The sequence below is a fragment of the Cryptomeria japonica genome, chromosome 7 (genome assembly GCF_030272615.1).
Source record: "Cryptomeria japonica chromosome 7, Sugi_1.0, whole genome shotgun sequence".
Classification (NCBI taxonomy): Eukaryota; Viridiplantae; Streptophyta; class Pinopsida; order Cupressales; family Cupressaceae; genus Cryptomeria; species Cryptomeria japonica.
In genome coordinates this window covers 828,792,363-828,820,356 of record NC_081411.1, presented here as the reverse complement: position 1 = coordinate 828,820,356, position 27,994 = coordinate 828,792,363, and the positions used below count along the sequence as shown (strand labels likewise).

The window sequence follows — 27,994 nt, the reverse complement described above, 5'->3', positions numbered from 1 at the left end:
ATACGGCTTGCCCTTCTCATTTGTAAAGGTTGATAAGGGAGCATTAGGAAACAGCAGTAGTAGCAATAGGAGGAGATCAGAGATTGTTGCCAAGGATATGCTGGAATAAATACATGAATTTCATTGAAGATATGGTGGATCTTTGTGTGTTGTTTCAAAATTTTGAATGCTTTCTACTTCTCAAATTTTAGTTGAAGTGCACTGATTTTGATGGATAAATGTGATGATATTTGATGGAATTCTGGTTCATATCATTTGTAGTTTGTTGATTGCAAATTGAAGTGTGGTTAGTGTGAACCTAATTTAGCACTAGTTTGATTGTGGAAGTTCATATGGATTGTGCCAGTATTGGGTATTTGGATGAATGTTTACATTATGAAAATCATCCATTACCTTGGAGATTGCATCAATTTTGTGTACTTGTTTCCTCATGGCGAAGCAAAGCTTGATTTATGCAATCCATCTATCTAAGCATTATTCATTATTATCACTAACCTTAGCTTCTTAGATTAGATTTCTCTAACCTTATCTCTTTATCTCTTTTTGTCTTTTATTTGAAGATCAAGTTAGTTTAGTACTCTAGTTTCAGTGTAAGCGTAAGTCCCTTTGTGTAAACAGCAAAATCACATCATTCACTGAGTTCATCCATCGTAAAGTCGCGTTGTTCGCATTGCAAACCTTGGGGTTGCCTTATTTGATCACATAGTTTAGCATTTGAGGTTTCCTTGTTCAAGAGAGGATATAATACTTAGTATTTTATTCTGTGTTGGCAAGTGTCATAAAACACGCATCAACAAGTATCTTGACAATTTTTTTGTTTCCCCTTTCCAACCTCTCCTTCTGTGTCATTTTGTTCTTCTTCTGGCACCTTCACCCTTTTACCTGTGTGCATTGGTGATTAGGTTTCCAAGTCTTTTTGCATGAAAAGAAAAGGTTTTGTCTTCTTAGTTCATTCTTGCTGCCTTCATTATTTCTAGCACTGAAAGAATTCTCTTCGTTTGTCTCTACTTTCTTTTCAACTGATGAGTGAGGTTCCAACAACTCGGGCAACTCAAGTTGCTCTAACAATTTCATTAGAATCTTGTCATATTTTTGAAAGTTGTGCAACAATTCTGCCATGAACTCCTGCATGGACTTCGGCTTTCTCACTGAAACAACCAACATTCAACTGCAACTGATATGGATAAGTGTTGGTCACATATTGCAGGCAGTTCTGAGAAACAATCTTTCACTATTAAACCCCTCAGGTTAGCAGGATGCATAGCTCTGCTACCACTGTAATGTCTAACCCCAATCTGTTTTTGATTTGTACGCCAAAGTGAAGTTGTTTCTTGCCAAATTGGAATAAGTTTAATGCATGTGTTTGAACAGAGGTTTACATTCATTCATAGTGTCATTCATAGTGCATTGAAGCAAGACTACAAAACTCAAAGATTGCAAATTGAAAGAACCTACAATTCACCCAACCTTTAAAGACAAGAAATACCTTAATTAAAACTTCCAAATAATGACAAGTCTGATTATAATGAATCAATCTTGACAATCAGCTAGATCAGACTAATCAAAGCTTAATCCATATAAATTCATCCTCTGAGTGTAGTGATAAACCTTCCCAATGCTAATTCCACTCACGATCCCTTTAAGGTCTGCTCAGAACTTAATATTTTTGTCTTGAATAAGGCTGCGACACTTTCAGATACAATGCAAAATGAACACTTGCTGCTGCATCACCTCCTACACAATATAATAGGAAAGGAAAAGCTAAAATCTCCCCTATTGAACAGCAAAATGACTCCCAATTCACACTAAGATTCAAAACAGCAGATTTGCATTTGTCAAACAGCTCTAGAAAAGATATAATCAAGTTCTCACACACCACAAATTAACTCCTTGACCACACATGACGCACAGAATGCATTTCCAACAGAAGTGTTGATGGTGTTTTTACGCACTATACAACACAGAATAAAGTATTGAATACTGATACTCTATCCTCTCTTGAACAAAGACTTCTCAAATGCTAAAGATTAGCAAAAAGGATCACTTGAGATGACTCCAAGGTTCTCGACGTCAAGTCTTGACGTGTTGGATAGCTTCAAAGGTATGATGTGATTTGTTGTACCTATGAGGGGACTTACATAGTTGTTCTTCAATTCAAGCTTAATGGTATGACGTTTTCGAATGATATTGCAATGTCGCTCTCTTCTACTTCTACTGATCTTTGATAAAAAATGAAAAAAGGAGTAAGGTTTAGGGATGCTATGCTAATGCTAGGAATGCGAGACAATGGACAATCTCAAGTGAGCTCAACTAAGCTTTGCTTTGACATATAGTAAACATCTCCAGAATGCTAGTGCAATCTTCTAGGGATGGCCTGGTGATTTTCAAATCACTATCGCAAGCATAGACACCATCAAGTTGAAGCATATCGATGAGTGAAAGATGCATGTGCATGATTGACTGCCCACGCTAAGTCTTTGCTCTTGTAGATCATGTTGTTGAATTCAAGAATATGGAATGCCTCCCTAATAGCATCTTCGGAGAGGTAAGCAAGTTCCCTACCATCAGGTACCACTATCATCCTCCTCCTTGTATTGTTAATGCATGGTAGCTTATGCAAGATAAGATCTTCCTAACCTTCGTTGTTCTGTTATTCATCTACATGCCTCATGTCTGATTTATATTACATATAATTATCGGATTGTACAAACATTGCTTATCATTAAGTTATCGGGTTAAATTAGCCGATACATACTTGCTATCGGATGCATAAACATTGGCACCGATTCACATCTGTTATCGGGCTTAATTATATCGAGCATATTTGTTATCGGGTTTAATGAATACACCGCTTCATTTGGCATTAAACATTGGTTAACAAATGCACCGGTTGGATTATATTCATCGTGCACTTTGAATCATCGATGTTTATCTGAACCAATTCATTAAATAGATCAGTCATTATATTATGATATTACAATATGCTATCGGGGGTTTTTGAACCGATAATCAGCATTGTGTTAATGGTATAATTGTAAAGGCACCGATCAATGGGTGCATTGATCGGTCATGCCTAAAAGGCATGACCGGTCAATACACCAATTGACCGGTTGCCTAAATGATATATATGCCAATTGAATTCATTTGGAGAAGACATAGAAAATATTAAATGATCTCTCTCCTTCAGACCTGCAGATAAAAATAAGATTTATTAGATATTGACATAATTCCTCATATCCATATATAGCAATCATAGTTCATAACTTGTTCTTCAATTAAAATTGAAATAACTTTACATGGTATCAGAGCCAAGGTAATCGAACCTTAGGCTATTCAATTTTGATAAAATTCAAGGACTAAGTTACAAACTACATCACATTTCCATAATGGCCAACGCTATCAGATTCGAAGATAGACTCAGAGGTAGTGAAGATTTTTCAGCTTGGAAGTTTAGAATCAAAATGATTTTAAGAGAAAACAAAGTTGATTCATATGTCCAAACTGAAAGTGCACAACCAGAAGATGAAACCGAGAAATCCACATGGATCGAGGGAAATGATAAGGCTATTAAAATAATAGTGGATGGGGTAAGAAATAATATAATGCCCATCATTAGAAAGCAGGAGACGGCTTATAAAATGTTCAAGGCACTTGAAAGGACATTTGAGATATCAAATGCAAGTCGTACTCTAGCACTAAAACGAGAAATAAATCATATCACCATGAACAAAGGGGAGACAATCAACGCCTACTTCATGCAGATATCAGTTCTAAAAGATGAACTTGCAACTCTAGACTACAAGATCCGAGGCAAAGAACTAACACTCATTGCTTTAGATGGGTTGCCTAGCGGATGGAGCACATTCGTCCAAAGCATCAGTGCAAGGTCCAAATATCCTAAGTTTGAAAAACTAAGAGATGACTGTCTACAAGAAGAATCCCGATTGAACAAGGTAGGAATAAAACAGAAGAATATAGATGAAGACTTGCAAGTCCTAAATACAAACATCAATAAGAAGTACAAAAAGAAGCAATTCAGGAAAAGAAAAGCTAAACAAGGCAAGAACACTTCTAAGAAAGACCTATCACATGTTCAATGTTATAGGTGTGACAAATTCGGACACCATGTTGCAAACTGTCCGGAGAAAGGGAAGCAAGCCACATTTGCAAAAGTGAGGAAATCTAGAAAAGAAAATGACTCCGAGAACTATGTCCTCTACTCAGCACTTACAAGCCATACTTCAAACAAATCTAACTCATGGGTGATCGACAGTGGTTCATCCAGACACATCACTGGCTTTAGAGAAATACTAGACTCCATGATAGAGAAAGATGATGAGGAAGTAACCATCGGAGACGATTCTTCACATCCAGTCAAAGGAATTGGAACCTGCACCATCAAACTGAAGACAGGCATGTCACTACGACTTGAAGAAGTACTATATGTTCCAGGCATCAAAAGAAATCTAATCTCCATATCAACACTAGAAGATCAAGGATACAGAGTGACCTTCATGGAAAACAAGGTGTTGGCTTGGCCAAAGAGATCCTCCATCAAAGACGCTAACGTCATTGGTCGAAGACAAGGCTATTTGTATGAGCTATGTACAGAGCCCAATCTAGCATTGATCCATGAAGCAACTAATGCAAATGAAGTATGGCACAGGAGATTAGGCCATCTGAATTATGGAGCTTTGTCAACCATGGGAAACCTTGTCACAGGTCTACCTAAGTTGAAGCAATATCATTCAGAGGCATGCAAAGGGTGTGCCTTAGGTAAAAATACCAAAAATGCATTTCAGAATAGTACTAGGAAAACTAGCAAAGTTTTGGAGTTAATTCATTCTGATGTATGTGGACCTATGTCCGTACCCTCGCTAGGGGGATTTTTGTACTATGTAATTTTTGTTGATGACTCCTCTAGGAAGACGTGGATCTACTTTCTGAAATGTAAAGAATCAGAAGAGATCCTAAGTAGGTTCAAAGAGTTTAAAACATTAACAGAAAATCTCTCTGAAAACAAAATTAAAACCTTAAGAACTGACAATGGGGGGGAATACACATCAGGACTATTTAAAGACTTTTGTAGAAATTCTGGGATTAAGAGGGAGTTGACAATACCTTATAATCCACAACAAAATGGAGTAGCTGAAAGGAAAAATAGGACCATAGTAGAAGCTGCCAAAGCCATGATACTAGATCAAAATCTAAACTTGAACCTTTGGGCAGAAGCAACTAACACTGCTGTGTACATACAAAATAGATGTCCTCATTCACACCTTGAAGATAAAACCCCTGAGGAAGTCTTTACCAAGTCAAAACCAGATATCAGCCATCTTAGGATATTTGGGTGTCCGGTCTATATTCATGTACCTAAAGAGAAAAAACTAAAACTAGAACCCTCTGGAAAAAGGGGAATACTTGTAGGATACAGTGAAACTTCTAAAGCCTACAGAATCTATGTACAAGGGCAGAGAAATATTGAACTCAGTAGGGATGTAATCTTCGAAGAAGATTTAGCCTTCAAAAGGGCCCAAAATACAATAGAACCTGAAATTCATAATCCTACTCCTAACCTAGAAGAAGAACCTACTCCTGAGCTTCAAAGGGAGTATCTTGAGGAAACTATAAGTGAAACACAAGACCCACCTATAGATAATTGCAAGAAAAGACCACTATGGGCCACCAAACCTATAGCAGAAGCTCAAAAGTTCGCTGCTCCTTCAGGAACCTTCAAGGAAAGCAAGAGGCCTAATAAATTCATCAACTATGTTGCACTTATGAATGATCTCTCTAAAGCTGAACCTAACAATGTTTCAGATGCACTCAAATATCAAGTATGGATAGATGCCATGACTGAAGAATATTAGTCCATTATGAAGAATGATGTTTGGGAGATTGTTCCTAGGCCAACCAAGAAGTCTGTCGTGTCTTCTAAATGGTTGTTTAAAATCAAGCATGCTGCAGATGGCAGTATTGAAAAACACAAGGCCAAATTTGTAGCTAGAGGGTTCTCACAGAAGGAAGGAATAGATTACGAAGAAACATTTGCACCTGTTGCCAGGTACACATTAGTAAGAGTTGTCCTAGCCATTGCAGCAGCAAAGGGGTGGAAGGTACATCAGATGGATGTTAAGACAGCATTCCTAAATGGCAAGATCATGGAAGAAGTCTACTTAGAGCAACCTGAAGGGTTTGAAATTCATGATGCAAAGTCTCATGTGTGTAGACTCAAGAAAGCTCTTTATGGGCTCAAACAGGCTCCCAAAGTTTGGTATGAAAGAATTGACACCTATCTCTCAAAGTTGGGTTTCTCTAAGAATGATGCAGATCCTAATCTCTACCTCAAAAGAAATAAAGGTGATATGTTAATATTAATTTTATATGTTGATGACTTATTAATTACAGGAGATGATCACCTAATAGATCAATGCAAGAAAGATCTATCCACAGAATTTGATATGAAAGACTTGGGGCTTCTTCATTACTTCCTAGGATTGGAAGTATGGCAAAATTCTGATAATATTGTACTGAACCAAGGGAAGTACACCTTGGACATATTGACAAGATTTGGAATGCTAAACTGCAGACCCATGACCTCTCCTATGGAAACCAACTTCCATAAACTTAAAGAAGCAGCAGCAGAATCAAGACCTACTGACCCCACTCAATACACGCAGATGATTGGGTCCCTGATGTATCTAGTAAATACAAGGCCAAATATCTGCTATGCTGTTAATGCCTTAAGTCAGTTCATGTGTGAACCTAAGGATTGCAGTAAAGCATATAATGAGATATCTACAAGGTACCGTAAAGCTTGGTCTTAAATATGAAAAGGTTGACATAGATCTACATGGATTTACAGATTCAGATTGGGCTGGCAGTGTGACTGACAGAAAGAGCACTTCAGGGTGCTGCTTCAGTTTAGGGTCAGCCATGATATCCTGGATCAGCAGAAAACAATCTTCAGTAGCTCAGAGTTCCACAGAGGCTGAATATATTGCAGCTTCAATGGCTGCCCGAGAAGCAGTATGGCTAAGGAAATTGCTCGTGGGATTATTTGGAGAACCTATGAAACCTACAGTCATTCAGTGTGATAATCAAAGCTGTATAAAACTTTCTGTAAATCCAGTATTTCATGACAGGTCCAAACATATTGAGATTCCATATCACTATGTACGAGATATGGTTGACAGGAATGTGATAAAGTTAGAATATGTGTGTACAGGAGATCAGACTACAGATATTCTGACCAAACCACTTTCCAGAATGAAGGTTGATCACTTCAGAAAGGGTTTAGGTATGATAGAAAGGTAATCTGCTTTGTAATCTATACTTACATATATTTAAGATGTTTAAGGTGTAAACTTCTTTGTCATGTTTGGACTATCTCTTGGCTTCTTGCTACCTGTGTTCATATCTAAGAGGTGACGATCTCTCAGATACTGAACACTTGTATGTAGACATCATAAGGTGACGATCTTATGATAGTCAAACCAGTAATCATGTTGGATCACTGGTAAGTCATGGATGTGCCATGACTATGTTGTGATACAACATTTGTACAAATGTTATTGCATTATCACAACTTGGATATGATGAGAACTTAGCACTTCTCATATGGTTATCCTTGTGTTGCATGTTAGGCAATACTGATATCACGTGTAGGTGATATCTCAACCATTGATCATGTTGGATCTCTGGTAAGTCATGGATGTGCCATGACTATGTTGTGATAAACATTTATAAATGTTATTACACTTATCACAACTTGGATATGATGAGAAACTAACCTTTCTCATAGACTTATCCTTAAGTATTACGTATTAGGCAATACTAATATCATGTGTCAGGTGATATCTTGATGAATCTTACAGATCACATGTTTTGGTGATTTCTCACATGATCAGGTGATGATTCTCTTACTTTTATCACATGTTAAAATAATACTTTATGTCACATGCTCAAGTGATGTTCTTCTATTTTGTATCATATGTCTTGATGGTACTTCTCATGTATAAATGATTTTTGCTGACTGACATTATCTTAGTTATGAAAAGGAAATGTGATGCAGGTTGCCTTATCTATCTTCCAAAGCTAAGAGGGAGTGTTAATGCATGGTAGCTTATGCAAGATAAGATCTTCCTAACCTTCGTTGTTCTGTTATTCATCTACATGCCTCATGTCTGATTTATATTACATATAATTATCGGATTGTACAAACATTGCTTATCATTAAGTTATCGGGTTAAATTAGCCGATACATACTTGCTATCGGATGCATAAACATTGGCACCGATTCACATCTGTTATCGGGCTTAATTATATCGAGCATATTTGTTATCGGGTTTAATGAATACACCGCTTCATTTGGCATTAAACATTGGTTAACAAATGCACCGGTTGGATTATATTCATCGTGCACTTTGAATCATCGATGTTTATCTGAACCGATTCATTAAATAGATCAGTCATTATATTATGATATTACAATGTGCTATCGGGGGTTTTTGAACCGATAATCAGCATTGTGTTAATGGTATAATTGTAAAGGCACCGATCAATGGGTGCATTGATCGGTCATGCCTAAAAGGCATGACCGGTCAATACACCAATTGACCGGTTGCCTAAATGATATATATAATTCATTTGGAGAAGACATAGAAAATATTAAATGATCTCTCTCCTTCAGACCTGCAGATAAAAATAAGATTTATTAGATATTGACATAATTCCTCATATCCATATATAGCATTCATAGTTCATAACTTGTTCTTCAATTAAAATTGAAATAACTTTACATGTATCATAGCGCCTAGCGCACTCGACGATCAATTCATTGCACTGCACTGCTAGAGGGAAGCCTGCCGCTTGCATTATTCCACTCTCGATCATCTTCTTAGAGTACTCGGAAGGATTGATGGTGTAAAGCAGTCCTTGGAATTTCTTCATGTTGAATTGACCAAGGTTGATATCCCCTACATTGCTCCAAAATGAAATAATCTTGGAATCCATTGCATCTCCCTTTAAGTCCTCCTTGATGAGAGTTTGTCATGCTCCGGCCATGTCCTACCTATGAGAGTTGTCTAAGTTAGCATTATGATACGGTATGAACGCTTGCAAAGAGAAATTAATAACCTAAGATGAGAATTTCAATATTGTCTAAAACCCCTAGGTCCATATTCAAAACCCTATTTTGCAAAACTTGAACATAATCATCTAATCAGTAAATTATGTCTTGGAACACATTTAGATGATTGAAATGCTATGAAGTAAATCCTCCTATACTAAAAATCCCATAAAAGCAATAAGCAATGAGCTGGATCAGTCTTAAACAAAGTCTGATTCTGTGTAAAAAAAACCATGAAATGAGCCCTATTCCAGACCTGTGAATTGCTTTAAAACAGATTAGGAACATCAATTTGGTTGTTTCTTGACAAAATTGCCCTTCTAATTGAATGTGCCTGAGGTCAATTGCTGGAGTTTACAAGGTTACTGATGTGAATTTGATAATTTTGCTTCCAGAATTCGCTAATTCAAAAGTTCACCTAATGTAGGTAATTACCAGATTTGATGTCTTGAATATCTTTGCCTCAGTCCTAGTCAAAATCGCAATCCTTGGAGACAAATTCACTATGAAAGATGATCAATTCAGATTCTTTATTGACTTCACCTTGTCTTTGATCAGAATCGCTTTGCTTAGGAGGAGAATTCGCAGTATGAAACAAAGAATCGCTGCCTTCAATAAGGAATCGTTTTGGTTTGATCAAATGAAATGATTAAACTAGCCTTTATAGATGCTTTAAGGGGTGTGGTAACTCATCACAAGGCCGACCTCATTTAAATGTTTGCAATGAAATTCTTAGGCCGACTTGAATCCTTAATTTCAAATTTAAATAAAACGTTTCTTGTCAAGTCGTGGGATCCATCAATCACAAATTCTTTAAGGCGCACAGCTTGGGGAGCAATGACTAAGCGTTGATCCTTAAGGCACACATCTTGGGGGTCAAAGGAAATAATGAAAACCTTAAGGCACACTTTTGACCTATCAAAGGAAATCACTTGATTCCTCAAGGCGCACATTTGAGAAGGCAAAGGAAATAATGCATTCCTTAAGGCGCACATTTGGGGTAGCAAAGGAAGTGCCTCTTATGATTGGAAATGCATCGCCTAATTTGCTGATCCTTTCCAGCGAAGGGGAAAAATCTCTAAGTCACAGATTTGGGCATAGCAAGGAAAATGCAACCCAAAATGCACAAAATGCCTCTTGGGAGTTTGATCACTCACCATATTGATCTTGATCAACAAATAAAATCCTTAAGTCGCTGATTGGGGAGGGCAAAGGAAGTGCTAAAATGCTTAAGGCGCACTTTCAAGGTGGCAATGACTGGGCTCAGAACCTTAAGGTGCACATTTGAGGGGTCAATGACCGATCTCCAAAGTGCAAACATAGAATGCCGATCCTCCAAAAGCGAATTACCTTAGCCAAATTTGAGTCTAATTCCAACGAAATGATATGAATTCCTGACCCTTAAAATGCCATCTGTGAGATCAACTCAAAACTTTCCTAATGCTAAGAGGATCATTCTAGCACTCTAATCTAACAAACCCCTAAAAATGAAGGCAAAAGAGGGGTCCCCATTTGTGATGGGGCGATGTGTGAAATGGTCACAACAAGAGGGAATACTAAAAATTAATTAACAGCAACCGTTCAAGTACTACAAGGTCCCTTCCTGAGTTTTCTGCTCCTTACACCCACCTTGGCATCCCTTTTGGCACCAAAAACCCAGCACTTACAACCTCCAAATAACCCATGAACTATTGCAGAATAAGCTTCAACTATGGCACGGATAGGAAAGCGGTAAAATAAAATCAGATTTGAATTAAAACTCCTCACAAAGTAGAAGAATCCAGTCGCCCACACATTTGGAAGCCAAAGGAAAAATACCTATATTAAAAACTCTACATTCTTTACCATAAACTCACACAGGATACAGATTGCAATCAAAACAAACTGAAAATCTTCATTTTTTCAAACCCCGATGCTGAAAACTTAACAAAATCACCAACATTGAACACCAAATTTAGCCTCTGAAAAATACTAACAGCAAATGACCCTGGAGAGATCTTTCACCCTTGAAGATGATAATCCCAAGGGAGGATTTCACCGTCCAGAAGCTTCTATAAAAACCTGTAATATTTCTTCTCCCAAGAAAGTTCACAGACGCATACAATGCAAATGTATCGAGGTCCCTTTTATTTCCTCAAACTCCACACCGAACATGAGAGAAATAAGATAATAATTTTATTCCCTTATGTCTCCCTAAAAATTATTATCTAATTTGATAATGATTTTACATGAGGTTTGGCATGGGGTTTGGTCAATTCTATGGAATTATCAAGATAAAAAGAGGCCATACATGAAATAAACATTTAAGTATAATATTCTTTCTTATAATTTAAGTTATATTCCATGTAATAATGTTTGAGATGGGTTTCGAATATTTAGGAGTTACAATGCAAATTCTATTTTTTAAGGATCCTACCAGCTTTCAGACTTGGTCAAAATTCAGTGATCAACAGTTTTCGATGTACTCTCAGTGTGTGTTTAGTTTGTTATGACCTCATCTGTCGTGATTTTGGACTATGTTTGATGAAATTTGAAGTGATATTTAAGCTTATGCACATGTTAGGTGTGTTGGGTGAGAATTCATAGGTTTTCAAGGGTGTTTGCTTGCTGTTCATACCTGTAGCAGCATGACATCAAAGCACTTTCAGACCTGTTTTAAGCGTTCACACCATCCATACAAGGTATCACATTTTTATTTCAATTGTTGGGTTGTTGGATATTGGTTTATTGGTGTTCCTTTTTGTTTTGACCACCAATGGGTGTACTTCATGTTAGAGCCAAGATCAACTGGATGCATGATAGCACTTTGTTGAGCTGCGAAAGTCAAGCATTCATATGCTCTGCAATAGTTAGAAACAATAGTATGCAAAACAAAATAGATGAGAGAAATGACACAATTGATTGAATAGAAGTGAGTAAAATGTATGATGTAGGCTTGCATATATGGACAGCTAGTGGAGGTAGGCAAGTAGTAAACAAGTGGCTAATCCTCCAAATGTGGGACAGTTGTGAGCACACTTGACAAGTGTGTGAGCAAGTGGTAATTGTACATGCAATTGGTGTCTCACTAATTGAGTACACCTATCTCAACCACATGAAGTAAGACAAATCTCTAAAACAGCACTAAAAAACTTTAGCAACGTGAATAGGACACTCTCTAGGTTGGCTAAAAGCAAACTAGTTTGATAAGTCACAATTTACACCAACACCCCCCCAAGTGAAACTTTGGAAGTAATGTAAACAAGATGATGATGGACCCTGGCAACTAGCCATGTTAGGTACCAAGTACAATATAAGTCTCCCATGAAGAGGAGAAACATAGAAAAACAATGTGGGAAAAAACTAACCTCCAAAAGAGAGATGATACAAATATGCAAGAAATGCGCCCCCCCCCCCATAGGAGATAGAAAAGGGAGACTATGTAGGCCCCCCATAAAATAATGTTTGAGTACTCCATTTGTTATCCTACTAGAAAGAACCTTTGGATTCTCTTAGTGAAGCATCTTTGAACTCTGATGCAATAGTTGATGGTGGAGATGAACAATACATACTAAAAGTTGTGAGTGCATGACCCTTAGATTTATCCACTGCCTTAGAATATTTTAAACTTGATGAAAACTCTATGTTGGATTCAGAAATCCCATGTTGCTCAATAAAATTCAATAGGTGGTGAATCCTTTTCTGCATACATTTGTTCTCATTATGTCCTGATTTCTTGCAAAAGGAACATTTCACCTTTCTTGTCTCGACTTTCCCTTGATTTAAAAAAGTGTAAATTTGATCGGTAGATTCTTGTCATCCTTCGTTTCCTTATCCTATTGATATTTATATTTATCCCCTTTGTTTGAAGCCTTATGTTTCCCTTTTCTTGCAATGAGGCCTTGAGGTTTATTGTATTAGAATAATTCTTTATTATTTATTTAATGCTCAATTATGTAATATTATGTAAATATTTCTAATAAGATCTTTCTAATCTTATTTGCAGTTTCTTTTTAGAAACTTGCTTTTATGTACATTGTGTAAATCTTTATATTGAACGTATTTGCTCATCTGTTGATATGACAATATTTTTTTACCAATTACATTTCCGTAATATGGTATCAGAGCCATCAAAGCAAAAATAATAAAAAATTTGAAATCTTTTCTTTTGTTTTCCAAAATTTTCAAAAGGAAATATTGAGAAAAAAAAATTAAAAAGTTTTTGAAGATCTTTTTATGGGCATTTTTGTCTCTTTTTGTTCGTGGGTTCGTAGAATTTTTCTCTTGAATCTGAGCGCAACCTCTCCTGTGTGTGATTTTCAATAAAATCGCATCGCGTTTTTTAGGTGCCATTTTTTCTGCAACTTCACGGCTCTGCACGATTTTCCTTCCCTCGTTTTTCTTTGGCTATCTCGGTTTTATTTCCGTTGGATTTCTTTGAAAATCGCAACTTATTTTCTGCACCTTCACGCCTATATCCGACGTGGTTTTTTTTTTCCAACAACGGGATTTTTTTGGCGATTTTCTTTTGTGGCGACGGTTCTCAGCTGGTCACCTGTGTATGTGTGGCGACTAGGGTTTTTCTAACCCTCTTAACCCAGAAAATTGTTAGCTTTTCTGCTCGAACTTCGTGTTTTCAACAACCAAGGTTTAGCCGACAAGGGTTTCCAAGAAATCCTTTCATTTTTTTGTCGGATTCAGATTTTGACCTCATATTTGTGGTGGATTGTTTGTACCCTCAACTGGATCACTGTCCGATTTTTTTGGGTGCATCGTTTTTCATGCCTCAAATTTCGTGCCAACGGATTTCAATTCTGATTTCAGATTCTTTCTGGGCTTTTCGCAAGGATTTCTGGGTTGTCTTTGGATTTTTTTGGGTCAGTCGGGAAAATTTTCTCAAAATTTGTGTCAGTCGTACTTCATCCGTTTTTTGAAGTCTATACCTATATCTGCTTTTGTTTTTTGCATTGCGATTTGTATTCTGTGCTATCGCCTCTTCTTTGATTTTCGTTTTCTGTGCATTGGGAAACGCACAAGATGGCGTCATTGACCAACTTGATGTTGGAAGGTAGTTCGCGATTCAACAGCAAAAATTATAACACCTGGAAGCAACGAATGTTGACAATCTTCAAATATTGCCACCTAGATGATCTTGTCTTGGGAAAAGAATCTCGTCCTTCTACAGTCGGAGCCAATCAAGACAAATTTGATGACCGCAATAGGGAAGCTGTGATGCTTCTCAAGCTCTCTGTCACCAATGACTAGCTACCTCAGATTCCTTCTGGCCAGTCAACCTCAGAAATTTGGAAGCATCTGAAGGAGTTGCATGAGACATCCGACAAAAGTCGAGCATTCTTCTTGAAGAACTAGTTGTCCTCCATCATGATGGATGAACGCATGTCCTTACAAGAGCATCTCACAAAGATTAAGGACATTCGAGATCAGCTCGAAGCTATGGGTCGGAAAATGGAGGAAGAGGATATGGTAGTCATAACCCTCAAAAGCCTACCAAAATCCTACGAGCACTTCATAGAGACTCTCAACATTACATCTACGAATGTTGATCTGAAATTTCCAGAGTTGTGCACCAAACTTCTGCAGCAGGATCACTGGAAACAACAGTTGGTAGCGGTGCCACTTAATCCTCCTCTGAGCAAGCATTTGCAACCTAATCCTTTCACGAGGATAAAGGCAAATTTCAGTTCTCCCAGTCATCTCAACAGAAGGGCTCTAGTCAGTCACAGGAAGGCTCAAAAAAGAAGGTTCAATGCAATTATTGTCACAAATATGGCCATCTGATTAAGGATTGTCGCAATTGGATAGCTTCCGAACAGCGGAAGCGGGGAGGGTCTTAGCCTGAAGCCAATGTCGCTGAGCACACAAAGCAGAAAAAGTCTGCCTTTTACACCTTCGTGGCTAAAAGACCTGTAGACCATGTGAAATCTTCTACTTGGTATATTGATTCTGGTGCTTCTCGGCATTTCACTCACAGGCATGATTGGTTTACAAAATTCACTCCCTATACTGATTCGGTTATTTTTGGAGGAGGTAAGGAGTATACAGTTGTCGGCAAGGGCAACATTCAGATACAATCTGGTGGGAGGAATCTCATATTCCTCAATGTGTACTACATTCCTAGCATGGAACTGAACCTTCTCTCTGTGAGTCAGATTATGCAGCATTCTCCTTAGCTTGATGTCATCTTCAGTGCACATAAGTGTTCTATTATTGATCGTGCAAGACGCACTACAATTGTTGTTGGTATTGAGGATCATGGTCTTTATAGACTTGTGGATACAAGTGATTCTCTTGAGCATGCCTTCGCAGCAAAATCCTCCTCTATCTCTCGTCTATGGCATCAACAATATGGTCACCTGAACATTCATTATCTTGCTCAGCTTGTTCGGGAAGATTTAGTACATGGCCTACCTGAAATTCAAACTCAAAATCAGCGAGTTTGTGAAGCTTGTCAGGTTGGCGCGCAGAACAGGACACCGTTCAAGGATGGTAACTCATGGCGAGCCTCTAAGGTACTGCACTTGGTCCACGCTGATGTATGTAGTCGAATGAATACTACTTCTATTATTGGGTGCAGGTATTTCTTACTTTTTGTTGATGATTACAATCGTAAGATGTGGGTGTACTTTCTTAGACAAAAATCAGATGTGTTTCCTGTATTTCAAAAATTTAAGGCCTTGGTAGAGAAAGAGTCTGGTTGTTCTATTATTACTCTTAGGTCTGATAATGGGGGGGAGTTTTGTTCTACTGCTTTCTCCACTTTCTGTGATACACATGGCATAAAAGGCCAGTTAACCACACCATACACCCCTCAGCAAAACGGTGTTGGAGAACGTCATAACCGTACCATTACAAAAATGGCTAGATCTATGCTGGAACACAGAAATGTTCCTAAGAAGTACTGGGCAGAAGCAGTGTTTACTGCAGTCTATCTCCTTAATAGGTTTCCCACTCATGATGTTATAGGGAAGACTCATGAGGAGCCTGGACTGAACGCAAACCCAGGATCAGTCATTTAAAAGTTTTTGGCTCTCTTGCATATGTTTGGATTCCAGATGCCAAGCGCTCTAAGTTGGATTCCAAGAGTCAGAAGCTCATGTTTACAGGATACAGAGACCACCATAAGGCCTACCGACTGATTGATGTAGACACCGATCGTCTCATCTTTAGTCGTGATGTTGTCTTTAATGAAGATCGAGGACCATTTCAGCTTTCCTTGTCTAAGCAGAATTCTGAGGATCTGTCTTTGAAGGCTTCTGATTTAGGTATTCGTCTTCCATTTGGTTCACCTAATGGGAGGGATGATGCAGAATCTGAATTTGGTGATGCACTAACTGAATTTCCTCCAGATGATGCTAATCTTCCACCTATTACCGATCCTCTTCCTCCTCCCGTTCTAGTTATTCCTCCTTCATCTGATGTTGGCACATCTACTCTTCGGCCTAAGTGGTGGGCTAAGACCATCAGTGATCTTCGTCCTGATGAGTTCATTGAGGGTAGATCTTCCAGAAATAAGGACAAGCAGCAAAATACAGTTAACTTTGCTCTCATGGCCAACATTCACAACATTTATGAGCCTCAGACCTATACCGAAGCAAAAGGGATTCCAAAGCGAGAACAGGCAATGGATGTAGAATACCAAAGCCTTCTGAAGAACAACACCTGGGTTCTCTCTAATCTTCCTCCAGGGGAGAAACCCATTAGTTGCAAATGGGTCTATAAGGTCAAGTATCATGCAAATGGTACCTTAGATAAATACAAGGCCAGCTTAGTTTCTCAAGGATTCACAGCAGGAGGGCATTGATTATGAGAAGACATTTGCTCAAACTGCCAAGATGAGTACCATTTGTCTTATTCTTGCTATTGCAGCTCAGTTTGGATGGAAAGACCATCAAATGGATGTTAAGAGTGCCTTCCTCAATGGTGAGTTGCGGGAAGAAGTCTACATGACGCAGCCTCCTGGTTTCAAGGTTGTTGGCAAAGAACATCAAGTATGTAGACTCGTTAAAGCACTCTATGGACTTAAAGAGGCACCTCGAGCGTGGTATATTAAGATTGATCAGTACTTGGTTGCTCATGGTTTTCACCGTTGCCCTTCTAACAGTAATCTAGATATCAAATACTCTGGTGATGATATTCTCTTTCTTGTTGTCTATGTGGATGACTTAATCATTACTGGTAGTTCAGCACATTTGATTGCAGAAATCAAACAAGATCTGTGCCAGGATTTTGATATGACATATTTGGGGCTTCTCCATTATTGTTTGGGTGTTGAGGTTTGGCAGACTGATGGTAGCATTTTTATTTCTCAGTCTAAGTATGCCAGGAACTTGCTTGACAGGTTTCGAATGCAGGATTGCAAACTTGCTTCCACACCTATGGAGACTGGCTTGAAGTTGTTAGCCAAGTCTGATTCTCCTCCTGTAGATGAACCACAATTCAGGCAACTAGTGGGCAGTCTCATCTATCTTACTGTTACTTGACCTGATCTCAGTTTTGCAGTGAGCTACATTTCACACTTCATGACAGCCCCCAAGGCTGATCATTGGGTAGCAGCGAAGCGTGTGCTGCGTTATGTGAAAGGCAACTCTGATTATGGACTTCTTTACACTAGGAGTCATGATCCTAGACTTAGTGGGTTCACAGATTCAGATTGGGCAGGTTCGGTTGATGTCAACCTCTGGATATGTGTTCAGTTTGGGATCCGGTGCAATCACTTGGACTAGTAAGAAGTAGCAGGTAGTGGCTCTCTCCTCGATAGAAGCAGAATATCGGGGAGCAGTTAAGGCAACTTGTGAAGCAGTTTGGCTTCGTTGGATGCTTGCGGATATGCAAATAGCTCAAGCAGGTCCGACTCCCTTGTTCTCTAACAATCAGGGAGTTCTCAAACTTGCCAAGAATCTAGTCTTCCATGAAAGAACCAAACATGTAGAGCTTCATTGTCATTACATTCAACAGTTGGTTGAAGACGGATCCATTCAGTTGCTATATGTTCCTACAGCGGAGCAGCCAGCAGATATTCTCACCACCAAGCCCCTCAGTCCAGATAAGTTTGTAAAATTCAGGGGGTCTATTGGTGTAGTTGATAGATTGAGCATTAAGGGAGGGTATTAGAATAATATTTTATTATTTATTTAATGCTCAATTATGTAATATTATGTAAATATTTCTAAGAAGATCTTTCTGATCTTATTTGTAGTTTCTTTTTAGAAACTTGCTTTTATGTACATTGTGTAAACCTTTATATTGAGCGTATTTGCTCATCTATTAATATAACAATAATTTTTTACCAATAACGTTTCCGTAATATATTGGTCTTCAAGGTGCCCATTTGAATTAAGTTATCTTGCTCCCTTATTAGGTCTAAATAAAATTATTCAAAGATGGCATTTTCCATGTGGGTCCAAGAGCTCTCTTAGTGGGAATGAAAGGTAGATACAAAAATAAAATATTCAAGACTTGTCTTCAAAGATGGAGAGGATGAAATGATCCTCTTTCTTGTCTATGCCACATTCTTTGAGTTGCAACCTTAGTGATTTGAATTTTGTGAAATAGTCCTCCAAGGTGTCAAAGTCTCTTGGACTTAAACTTGGAGTTCATTTTCTAGCTCGTGACTCCGTAGTTCATCAACCTTCACAAAGAGTTGTTCAAGGGCTAGCCAAACTTCATTGGGAGTTTTCAAGGCCTCTACATAGAATAGACATTTTGGAGATAGATTTAAACACAATAAACTAAAGGCTTGACCATAATTAAACCACTTTTCCTTATCTTTTCCTGCATTGAGTTCTTTTTTTGTACCCATAGTTACCTATTTAACACTTGATTCTTTAACATTAGGGAAATGGTTAGTTTCCATTCATGATAATTGAAGGGTGTTAAAGGCTTAATAGATTTGTTAAACTCCATGTTTAGTAGATTTGGTTGCAAAACTTAATGTGAAAAATGAAATGCTGAATGGAAATGTGGAAGTGTTCAAAAACACGATTCATGGAAGTACTCAATGGCACAACTCAAGACACCTCCCCTTGATGCAATATTTGGTGACCCTCCAGTTTTTGGCACTTTATAACTTAGTGCATTTACAATGCAAATAGGTCCAATGTGTAGGAAATGTGAAAACATTACCTTTTGCAAAAAACGGTACTCAATTTCAAGCTACCAATCAAAAGTTATTACATAAACAAGTTCCCATAAAATTGACCTAATTTAATACATCAGCACTAAAAATCAGCAAAAAATTCCTAAGGTGAGATCCAGCCTATCATTCCAGCCACTCATTCGAATCAGCAAATAAATTATCTTGTCAAAGACTATTCACAATCGAAAAAAGATCCCCCCATTTGCAAGTTATGCAAAAAAAAAGAAAAAATCCCTCCTTTTACTAGCACTTATAAAACTTCACAGTCCACTAACATTAAATATTACAGGTAATTGTAAACCTCTGACTATTAGAGAATGTGAGTAGAAAGTTTAATTAGGTGGGGAAATGTTGCATGCGTGTGGAAAGTTGTTGATCTGTTGACCAAGTCCAATGAAAGAGGAGCCGTAGAAATGGCTAGAGCTAGGAGGCTGAGTCAACTGCTGAACTGCTGGCGAATTTAATGGCAACAAGTTGCAAAGATTGGACGACTATAGATTGCTTGCCTTCTCTAGTAAAAACTTGGCACATGTGATGGAGCCTGCGTGCCACAATTCTTAATGCAAAGCACACAGCACAAATGCTATCAAATTTGTATTGCAGACTGATTTGGAGGAGTATGGGGATGCGTGGGGGTCCAAATGAAGCCGCCTAAGTCTGCAGATCTTAATAAAATTCTTGTTGAAGTGGCACTGACTGAGCAAGGGGCATGGGAGCTTAAGGCACCTAAGGAGGTTGTTGTTGTTGAAAGAAATTAATGCACATTAAATAAATACATTAAATCACCAAACTACCAAGCTTTCAAGACAAACTTCTGCAACTTTGGTGCAACTACCATTCAACAACATGCATTAAACTCCAATCTCCAATCATTAAAACTGCAAAATGCATATGCATGCAAAACAGTTTAATCCATGCAACACATGGACTGTTGCTAATAAAAATAAATCTAAATAGATTTGGCATCTTTCAGATTGCCCACAGTAAAAATATCTTTTGACTGATGTGAATCGGCCTTCCACCTTCTTTTAGTCGCTATGCATGATAGAGGGGAGCTCTTTTAGTGACTCTTTGGATTGTTCGATCTGAAAAAAAAAAAATTTGATGGCAATTGACACTGATTTCAACTTGTCCACTCAACATATCAAAGGCCAAGTATACCAAGAGAGTAGGCAGCAAAAAAAACATGTTTTGGGTGCTTAGATCACACCCTTTGTAAATGCATTAAAATACACAGAAATGCAACAACAAATAAATATATTGTATGCACCACTGTTTCCAAATAAACTATGCATATTACCAGACTAGTAATCAAACCAGCAAGGATCTGATATACCATGTTAAACCCAAGAAAAACTGGATGCATGATAGCACTTGGTTGAGCTGAGAAAGTCAAGCATTCGTATGCTCTGCAATAATTAAAAAATAATAGCATGCAAAACAAAATAGATGAGAGCAATGAAACAATTGATTGAATATAAGTGTGAGTAAAATGTAAAATGTAGGCTTACATATTTAGGCAAGTTAGTGGAGGTAGGCAAGTCGTAAACAACAAATGACTAATCCTCCAAATGTGGGACACTTGTGAGCACACTTGACAAGTGTGTGAGCAAGTGATAAATGTACATACGATAGGTATCTCACTATGTCACTATGTGAGTATGTAATGTCCCCTAATAAATAAGTTGCAAAAAGTAAATTTGAAACAATATTAATTATTTTATATTAATATTCCATTCATAGATTAATATAAATAATTAATATTATTAAAGCATTGTTGAATAAAATGGAATAAACACCGTAATTATTTAAGTAATAGTTCTCAACTATTATTTAAATAATAAGGTAGTTTCCTACGGGAAATAATAAAACCAACTTATTTTGAGAATAAAGGCATGACATTGCATTCGACGTTTATGCCTGGAGAAATATTTGGAAGATTTTTGGTAGTTTCTGAAGAATTTGTCCGAGGACAAAAGACAAAAAAAGAAATGATTCTTTTCGTCAGAATTTGAAGTCTGGCCTATTGGAATTGTTGAAAAAAATTAAAAAGGAGACCATTGACAAAGATAATTATCTGTGCCACCTTTGACAGTTGATACAAATATTTTATCTGTGCCCGATAACCATTGTGAGAAGCCACAGTCACTTAATTAATGTTTGTGAAGAATGGCACGATTATTCTAGAAGAAGCAGTGATCAATTAATGGACATAATAATATGCGGAATGGCCGATAAAAGGTGTGAAGCAGTAGACGGAAGAGAAAACACATGAGCAGCGTAATTAATCTTTGTGACGTGAAAAGCCACCTAAGCTCTTTCCGCTAAGATAATCGAATCAGCCTGCTACAGCCACACGGCAATCTCCTTGTGAAGCTTTAATTCCGTGAAAGTCCGAAGCTTTAATTCCGTCTATTATTCAGTTGGAGTCATTATAGGGATATGTGTTTGTTTGCGGTTTGTTATCGAAGGATTGAAATAGCAACTATGGGCTCGAATCTTTCCCCGTGGAGATCACCAGAGCATTCAACAATTAATCTAAGGATTTCTAAAAGTTCCAGGTGCACAATAAAAAGAAATTCTCTTACCAGTTTCTTGGTGGAATATTTAATAAACTGTTATCGACTTCCTTGAATAATGATTGTTCAAGTTTCTGTTGGCAAATGCTATGTCTATCAGTAATTATGAAAATAGAATTAGAGTCACTGTGCATTGAACAAATAGGGAAGACTCCAAATAAAAATACTGTATGATGATGTTCCTTTGTATTCCAATAATCCACCATTGGCTGTGTTGTACAAATAAATTTCTTTTATATCCTGGGTTATACAACTATCTGCAATCAAATCCTAGTTAAGGAACTTTACAGAGTACACAGTCTCAACCACATGAGGTGAGACAAATCTCTAAAATAACTCTAAGTAAACTTAAAGTGATGTGAATAGGACTCTCTCTAGGTTGGCTAAAAGCTAACTAGTTTGATAAAGTCTCTTTTTACACCAACACTTCAGACCTGCAACAACTCCTCTAATCATACCGTACCTACTACAGTGCATGCTACAACTAATTTGGTGATTTACAAACCTGTCCTTAATCATACCAGCCATATAATCTTGAGGTAAAATGGTCAATTTGCACGTTGGGTGTTGGGTTTATGTATTTTGGCTTTAGAAATGATTTTATCAATGCCACTTTGCATCAGCACTAGTATCATATACCATTTATTTGTAACAGCACTTTATGACAGTAGAGATATCAACGTTGATATGTTGTGTTGAGTTTACATATTGTTTTCAAAAAAGAAAATCTAGGGTGGTTATTACAAGCATTAAATTTACAAGTATTTTTAAACACTATTAATGTATATAATAATCAATAAATATTAAAATGTAAAATATATGTTAAAATCAAAATTTTAAATTTTAAAAAGTTGCTGCTCAAATTTAAATTTCAAGCTAGGCCCAGTTGCCTTATCTAGCATTGGCTGGTTGCTGGAGGGGTATGCTGGCTATTTTGGACAACTTTCGAGTTTGATAACACTTGTAGAATGAAACCCTTGTTTGTGAGATGAGGTTGGGATGAAAACCTTAACCTGCCATCAATATCCCTTTCCCTTCTGCAATTTTATGATTTATTCTGCTCAAACCTTGTGCAAGTCTGGAGTAATTGTGAGCAGAAACATTGTATCAGAGGCCTTGTTAAAGAACAGTTCCATGTCTACACTAGCAGTGAGAAGACATCTTCAGATCTGAGAACACTGTTAATTGAGAGCAAATCCAAGTTGGGATGTTCTATCGCCATCCCAGACATAATTTCACTCAGCCTACTAGTATTAGAACATCCATCAGACACAGGAGGTCCAGCTGGGCGGTATTCACAAGTAGATCCAAGAATCGTAACCAGGAAACTGTAAAGCAGATGCAATTAGGAAGCTAGAGCACCCAAAGTGCAGAGTCTTCCACCTAGTTCCTAGGCGAAGTACAAACTGAATTCCAATAGTGAGTAGATCCAAAAACCCTACCTCTGCAATGCCCAAATCTGGCGATTATCAAGCCAAGCTATAGCAGACAACTCCGATCAGGTCGCCAGCAAGTTACAGGTCAGAGGATATATCCAGCTGGGGCATGAGGGTTTGAGAATTTCACAACTCAAACCCATGAGAGACATTGTTGTGAGCTGACTGCACACTTAGAAAGGCAACTAACCCTTATTTCCATGTGCTACTAGTCAGAGAAACAGATCACGGGATTGAGAGGAGACAAGGTTTTGAAGCAAGTGGGAAGACCCGATAAAAGCCTGTTGGCTCCAAGAAACAATTGAATCTTTGTTATAATCCATCCTAACTTTAGGGCCTACGAACATAAAAATTCATAAGAACTTGGAATTCTGAAATTTATAATCATACAGGAAACTCAATCTTGGAGTGTCTGCTACAAATAAATCTGTTTACTGGAATTTGTTTGTGACTGCTAATCTGTATGTCTGATTCATTGAAGTGACCAAAATACTGTGCTGCTTCAAACAATTGTCTGTTTCAATCATAGTAGGTGATCTGCAGATCGGTTAACCAATCCACTAAACCTTGGGTCATAACAAGAATAGGCGAATAATCTCCAAAAGTGTCTTCCATTTCCAACTAAAGGCAAGATTTCATTATTCGTGTCTTTTTTGCTCTTGCAATTTATTTCCCACATTGTGCAAGTTAGAGGACTTATGTCATAAAATCTGACAAGAAACAAAATTTCCTTTAATTGATAAACAGTTATATACGCTCAAATAACAAACAAAGGGAAGTATCCCTGATAGAAAAGCATACTGGTAACTTCTAAATGTCAATTGCATGCACGTCCAAATTGGATTTCTATCTTCAGAGGTTGCTGCATCAATAAATTTAGAAATCATGACTCTCTCAATCCATGTCATATAGATGAATAGATTTCCTCTTGCTCCAAAATCACTAGTAATAGGAAATTAAGAAACACCAGATACATACCTGAGTCCAAATAGACCAAAGTCCTGTGCGGAGTGATTGCAGATGAGAATGTACTATAGGATAGAGTAGTGTTGCAGAAATACCAATAACAGCACTCACTCCACGAGCAAGACCTAGCACATATGATTGGATGCCCTTCCATTTTAAAGCTGCTGTCATCAGTGTACCAAAACTGCAAGGGAGAAGCAATGCTCTATAAGGGATCAGGTCAATGCATCTAAAGAAACAAACAAAATTCTATATTCTCAAACAACTAACTCAAGCTGCAGCTTCGGCAGAGTGTATTGAAGATTAGATTTTAATAGCAAAGACATTTGTAGCAAGAATAGAATCACCTGAGCACAGTAAAGTAGAGCATAGCTAGGGCAAAACCTGCAAGCACTACATCCTGCTGGAAATAGACTAGCCATGCTTCCACAGTAGGAATGTGCAAAAATTTTTGCAATAGCTTTCTTCGCCAACTTTTTAATTCAAGTTTCTCCTGGAGTGAAGTGTTTTCTTCGTTGGAAGTTGAATGAACTATGCTTGTTTCCTTGCCTGCATGATCAAGTGACTCATCAAAAGAAACATTTTCTCCCCTTTTCTCCTTCTCTGTTCTTCGATTCAAAGCGGGAATGGCATGATACACAGAAGATAAAAGCCAATATTCCAAGACAACAGAAAATACGTTCCAAAGAACTAGACAAATGGCAGATGTTGCCATAGACGCATAACTCATAACGAATCCAGCAGCAACAGGTGCTAACAACTTGCAGCTAAGGTCAATTCGACGTGTGACTGCATTCATTTGAGTAAGAAGGTCAGGTGAATGACCTTCAGATATCACTACAACCCTGAAGTTTAAGAAACAAGAAACAAGAATTATAAGTGCACATAGCATGACCTATTTATAGCTTATAATTGCCCAACACTTTTGAGCTACAATAAGCAACCAAACAATAATGAATGATAAACATACTTAGTCGAGCTACATGGCATATTCTCTGCATAATGTTTCTTGTTTTATTCTACATTAAAGTTTTTATGATTTAAGAGTGGAGGAATTATAGCGAACTCAAAGAATGTTGATCCATAAGAATGAGTTATTTACTAAATCTATATCATCTTTGATTAGCATTTTATCCATTTAAGGAGATTTAAATAAATGTATTGATTCAATCTTGACGCACATCTGAAAATTCTTGTCTTATTGCTTATTATTAAATCTCAAAGGATTTTCAATTAAGACTCTAAATATAGAGAAGGATATTACTAACTCAAACATGTTTCAACTTCCAAGTCAGTGAGTACAAACTTGGTATCATAATTATCACACTCCCAAGCATGAATGCCATAACTCATAAATATTAAAACTATGGGCGTTCACTTAGTAATCAATGGATACCTTAAGTAAAAATCATGTACCACTTGCTGAAGCAGAATCGTCCAAAGCACAAATAGAGGACACAAACATAGTTAATTCATTGGTTATTGTAGCTAAATTCTGTACACATATTGTTGAGCCAAAATTTTATTGATCAGTAGGCAAATGCTTATAGGATGCTGTCTGGCCTTGATGCACTTTGGCACTAAATTCTGAATATTTGCTAGCGAGTTTGGATTTTACTATATGATTATTTGATGATTTATAATGATCAGCATTTATGATTATGTTGATGATTTAACATTATCGTTGTAGTGATTTATTTGAATGGATGCTGCTGATTTGGATCAGTTTCAATGTGCAGGAACAAAAGTTCAAAAATCACGCTTATGTGGTGTGGTGGTGGTCTGGTAATGACACAACTTCCCCAATTCAAAATGGCACCATGTTGACGTGTCTAAAATCGCTGAACTTGCGACTTCATCCGGCCAACGCAAAATAGAATGTACTCGCTGAGTATCCCATCCTCTCTTGAGATAAGGAAATCCCTAATGCTATTTTTTGTTTGATAAAAGGGGAGGACCTCAAGGTTTTGATTGTCAGGTCTTGACTGCGGGATTACTCAGTGGTCGATGTGATTTGTTGGGAACACAAAGGGACTTACGATTTGCAACAAGCTGGTCTACTGTGATTCTCGAATTACGCGATAAAGAGCAAAAGGAAAGGTTTAGGAGATGTAAAACTAACAACACGAGTATGCGGGTAGATGGATTCAACATAACCAATTCCTGCTTGGCCAAAATAGCTCACAACTTTGCAGGAACAGTGCAATCTTCAAAGGGACTTGGAAGGTTTTCAGACTGGAGACGCATGGCTAAGCACCCAATTCTGGTGCAGCTCAGACGGACACCTGCAATTGAACTAAGCACAATTAAAGGCTCAGGTTAACCATACAAAAGGATACACAATCAGTATATCCTCAATGGTATGAGCCTGAATCTATCAAATACCTGCACACCCAAAACAGAAAGATCTATCTAAAATTCTGAGAGAAACCATGCAAACAGGATGAAAACAAGACAATAAACACCAAATCAATGACTATATATTGATTTCAGCTGCCTATTACAACAATTTTTGCAGCATCTCTATGCTACTGCTTAAAATCTAACCTATTCTAACTCTAAAATCTAACTCTCTCACCAGATTCTAACTATTTAACAATCTCTAACTATCTAACCATCTAACCCTTTACAAAAGAAAGGCCTCTACCTTTTATAGTTTTTTACAATTTTGAATCAGAGGCCAGGATGGACTGCATCCAAGGGTCCTAATCTGCCTTCCAGAAACTAGCAACCCTAACCCATGCCCATTAAATTCTCACTCATCCATTCAACCACAATTTCAACTAACTGCCACTATTTGGCTTCAATTTGAGTCTATCCGGTAGTTGGACATAACTGTACACAACTGACTTGTTTCCCCTTTCTTTCAAAATATCTAAGTGGGACCTACAAGCAGTTTTACAATAAAACAATTTCAGCCTTTTAGAAATTGAATTCCTGGAATTAAATCCAACTGTGTGCTTTTTCTTGAGAATGCATAGACTGAGTGTTCTTTTGCTTTTGGTCTTCAATCTTGCATGTGGACTTCAACTCTGTGGTTCAGGTTGTGGCGCGCTTCCCAATGCTTCGTCTTGCGCTCTGCAACACATTCCTCATTCTTGATCGCTTGTGATCGCGTCTCCAATTTGCGCTTCAGGTTGTCATCCATTTTTCCTGAGAATGCATGATTGTTGAATTTGGAATGTTCTTCGGTCTTTGGTCCTGGGTGGCATGCTTCCCAATGCTTCATCGCTTTGATCCTACATTGCATCTTTCTCCTCCAGCTTCCAGCGCTTGGCCTTGGATTGCGATCCTTCCTTGATTTGCGTTTGAGGCCTTCTCCTGGTTCTTCAATGACGTCTTGCGATCAATCAACCAATTTCACTTCATTAAATTAATTAATTAATTTAACAAATATTAAATTTAATTACGACGTCTGGCTTGAGAAGCTCTTTGTGAGATGTATCTTGAAAATGCTTCTCCTTTCTCTTTGAATGTGAAATCTGATCCTTGGTCTTGATGGTGTTTGGGCGATTTACTTCTGCCTGATTTTACCTTTGGAGTCTTGGGCGTTTTGAATGGGTTTATGGCGTTTTGAAAACTTCTTATAGCGCGACTCTAGAGGTTTGAAGAGCTCCTGCAAATTTTAAAATCCTAACACTCATCCCCTTTCTAGTGAATTTCGGAGAATGGGGGGGGGGGTGGTTTATCAATTTTGAATTCCCTATATTTGGGCCTGTGCATCGCAATTTTCGGAGAAGTAGGGGAC

The 27,994-nt window shown here is 37.7% G+C and overlaps 1 protein-coding gene across 4 annotated transcripts in view; it reads right to left on the bottom strand.

Annotated features, from left to right (window-relative positions):
• The window catches only part of LOC131038970 (solute carrier family 40 member 1), a 139,725-nt gene that overhangs the window by 97,023 nt on the left and 14,708 nt on the right, over window positions 1-27,994 (bottom strand). For 3 of the 4 annotated variants that reach the window (XM_057971599.2, XM_057971597.2, XM_057971598.2), the window contains exons 4-5: window positions 24,594-25,091; window positions 24,259-24,430 (exon numbers count right to left, since the gene is read on the bottom strand). In XM_057971599.2, coding sequence (XP_057827582.2) covers window positions 24,259-24,430; window positions 24,594-25,091 — 670 coding nt within the window. Of the gene's footprint in view, window positions 1-8,801; window positions 9,074-24,258; window positions 24,431-24,593; window positions 25,092-27,994 lie in introns of all 4 variants that reach the window. The other variant, XR_009104586.2, reaches the window with a different exon arrangement.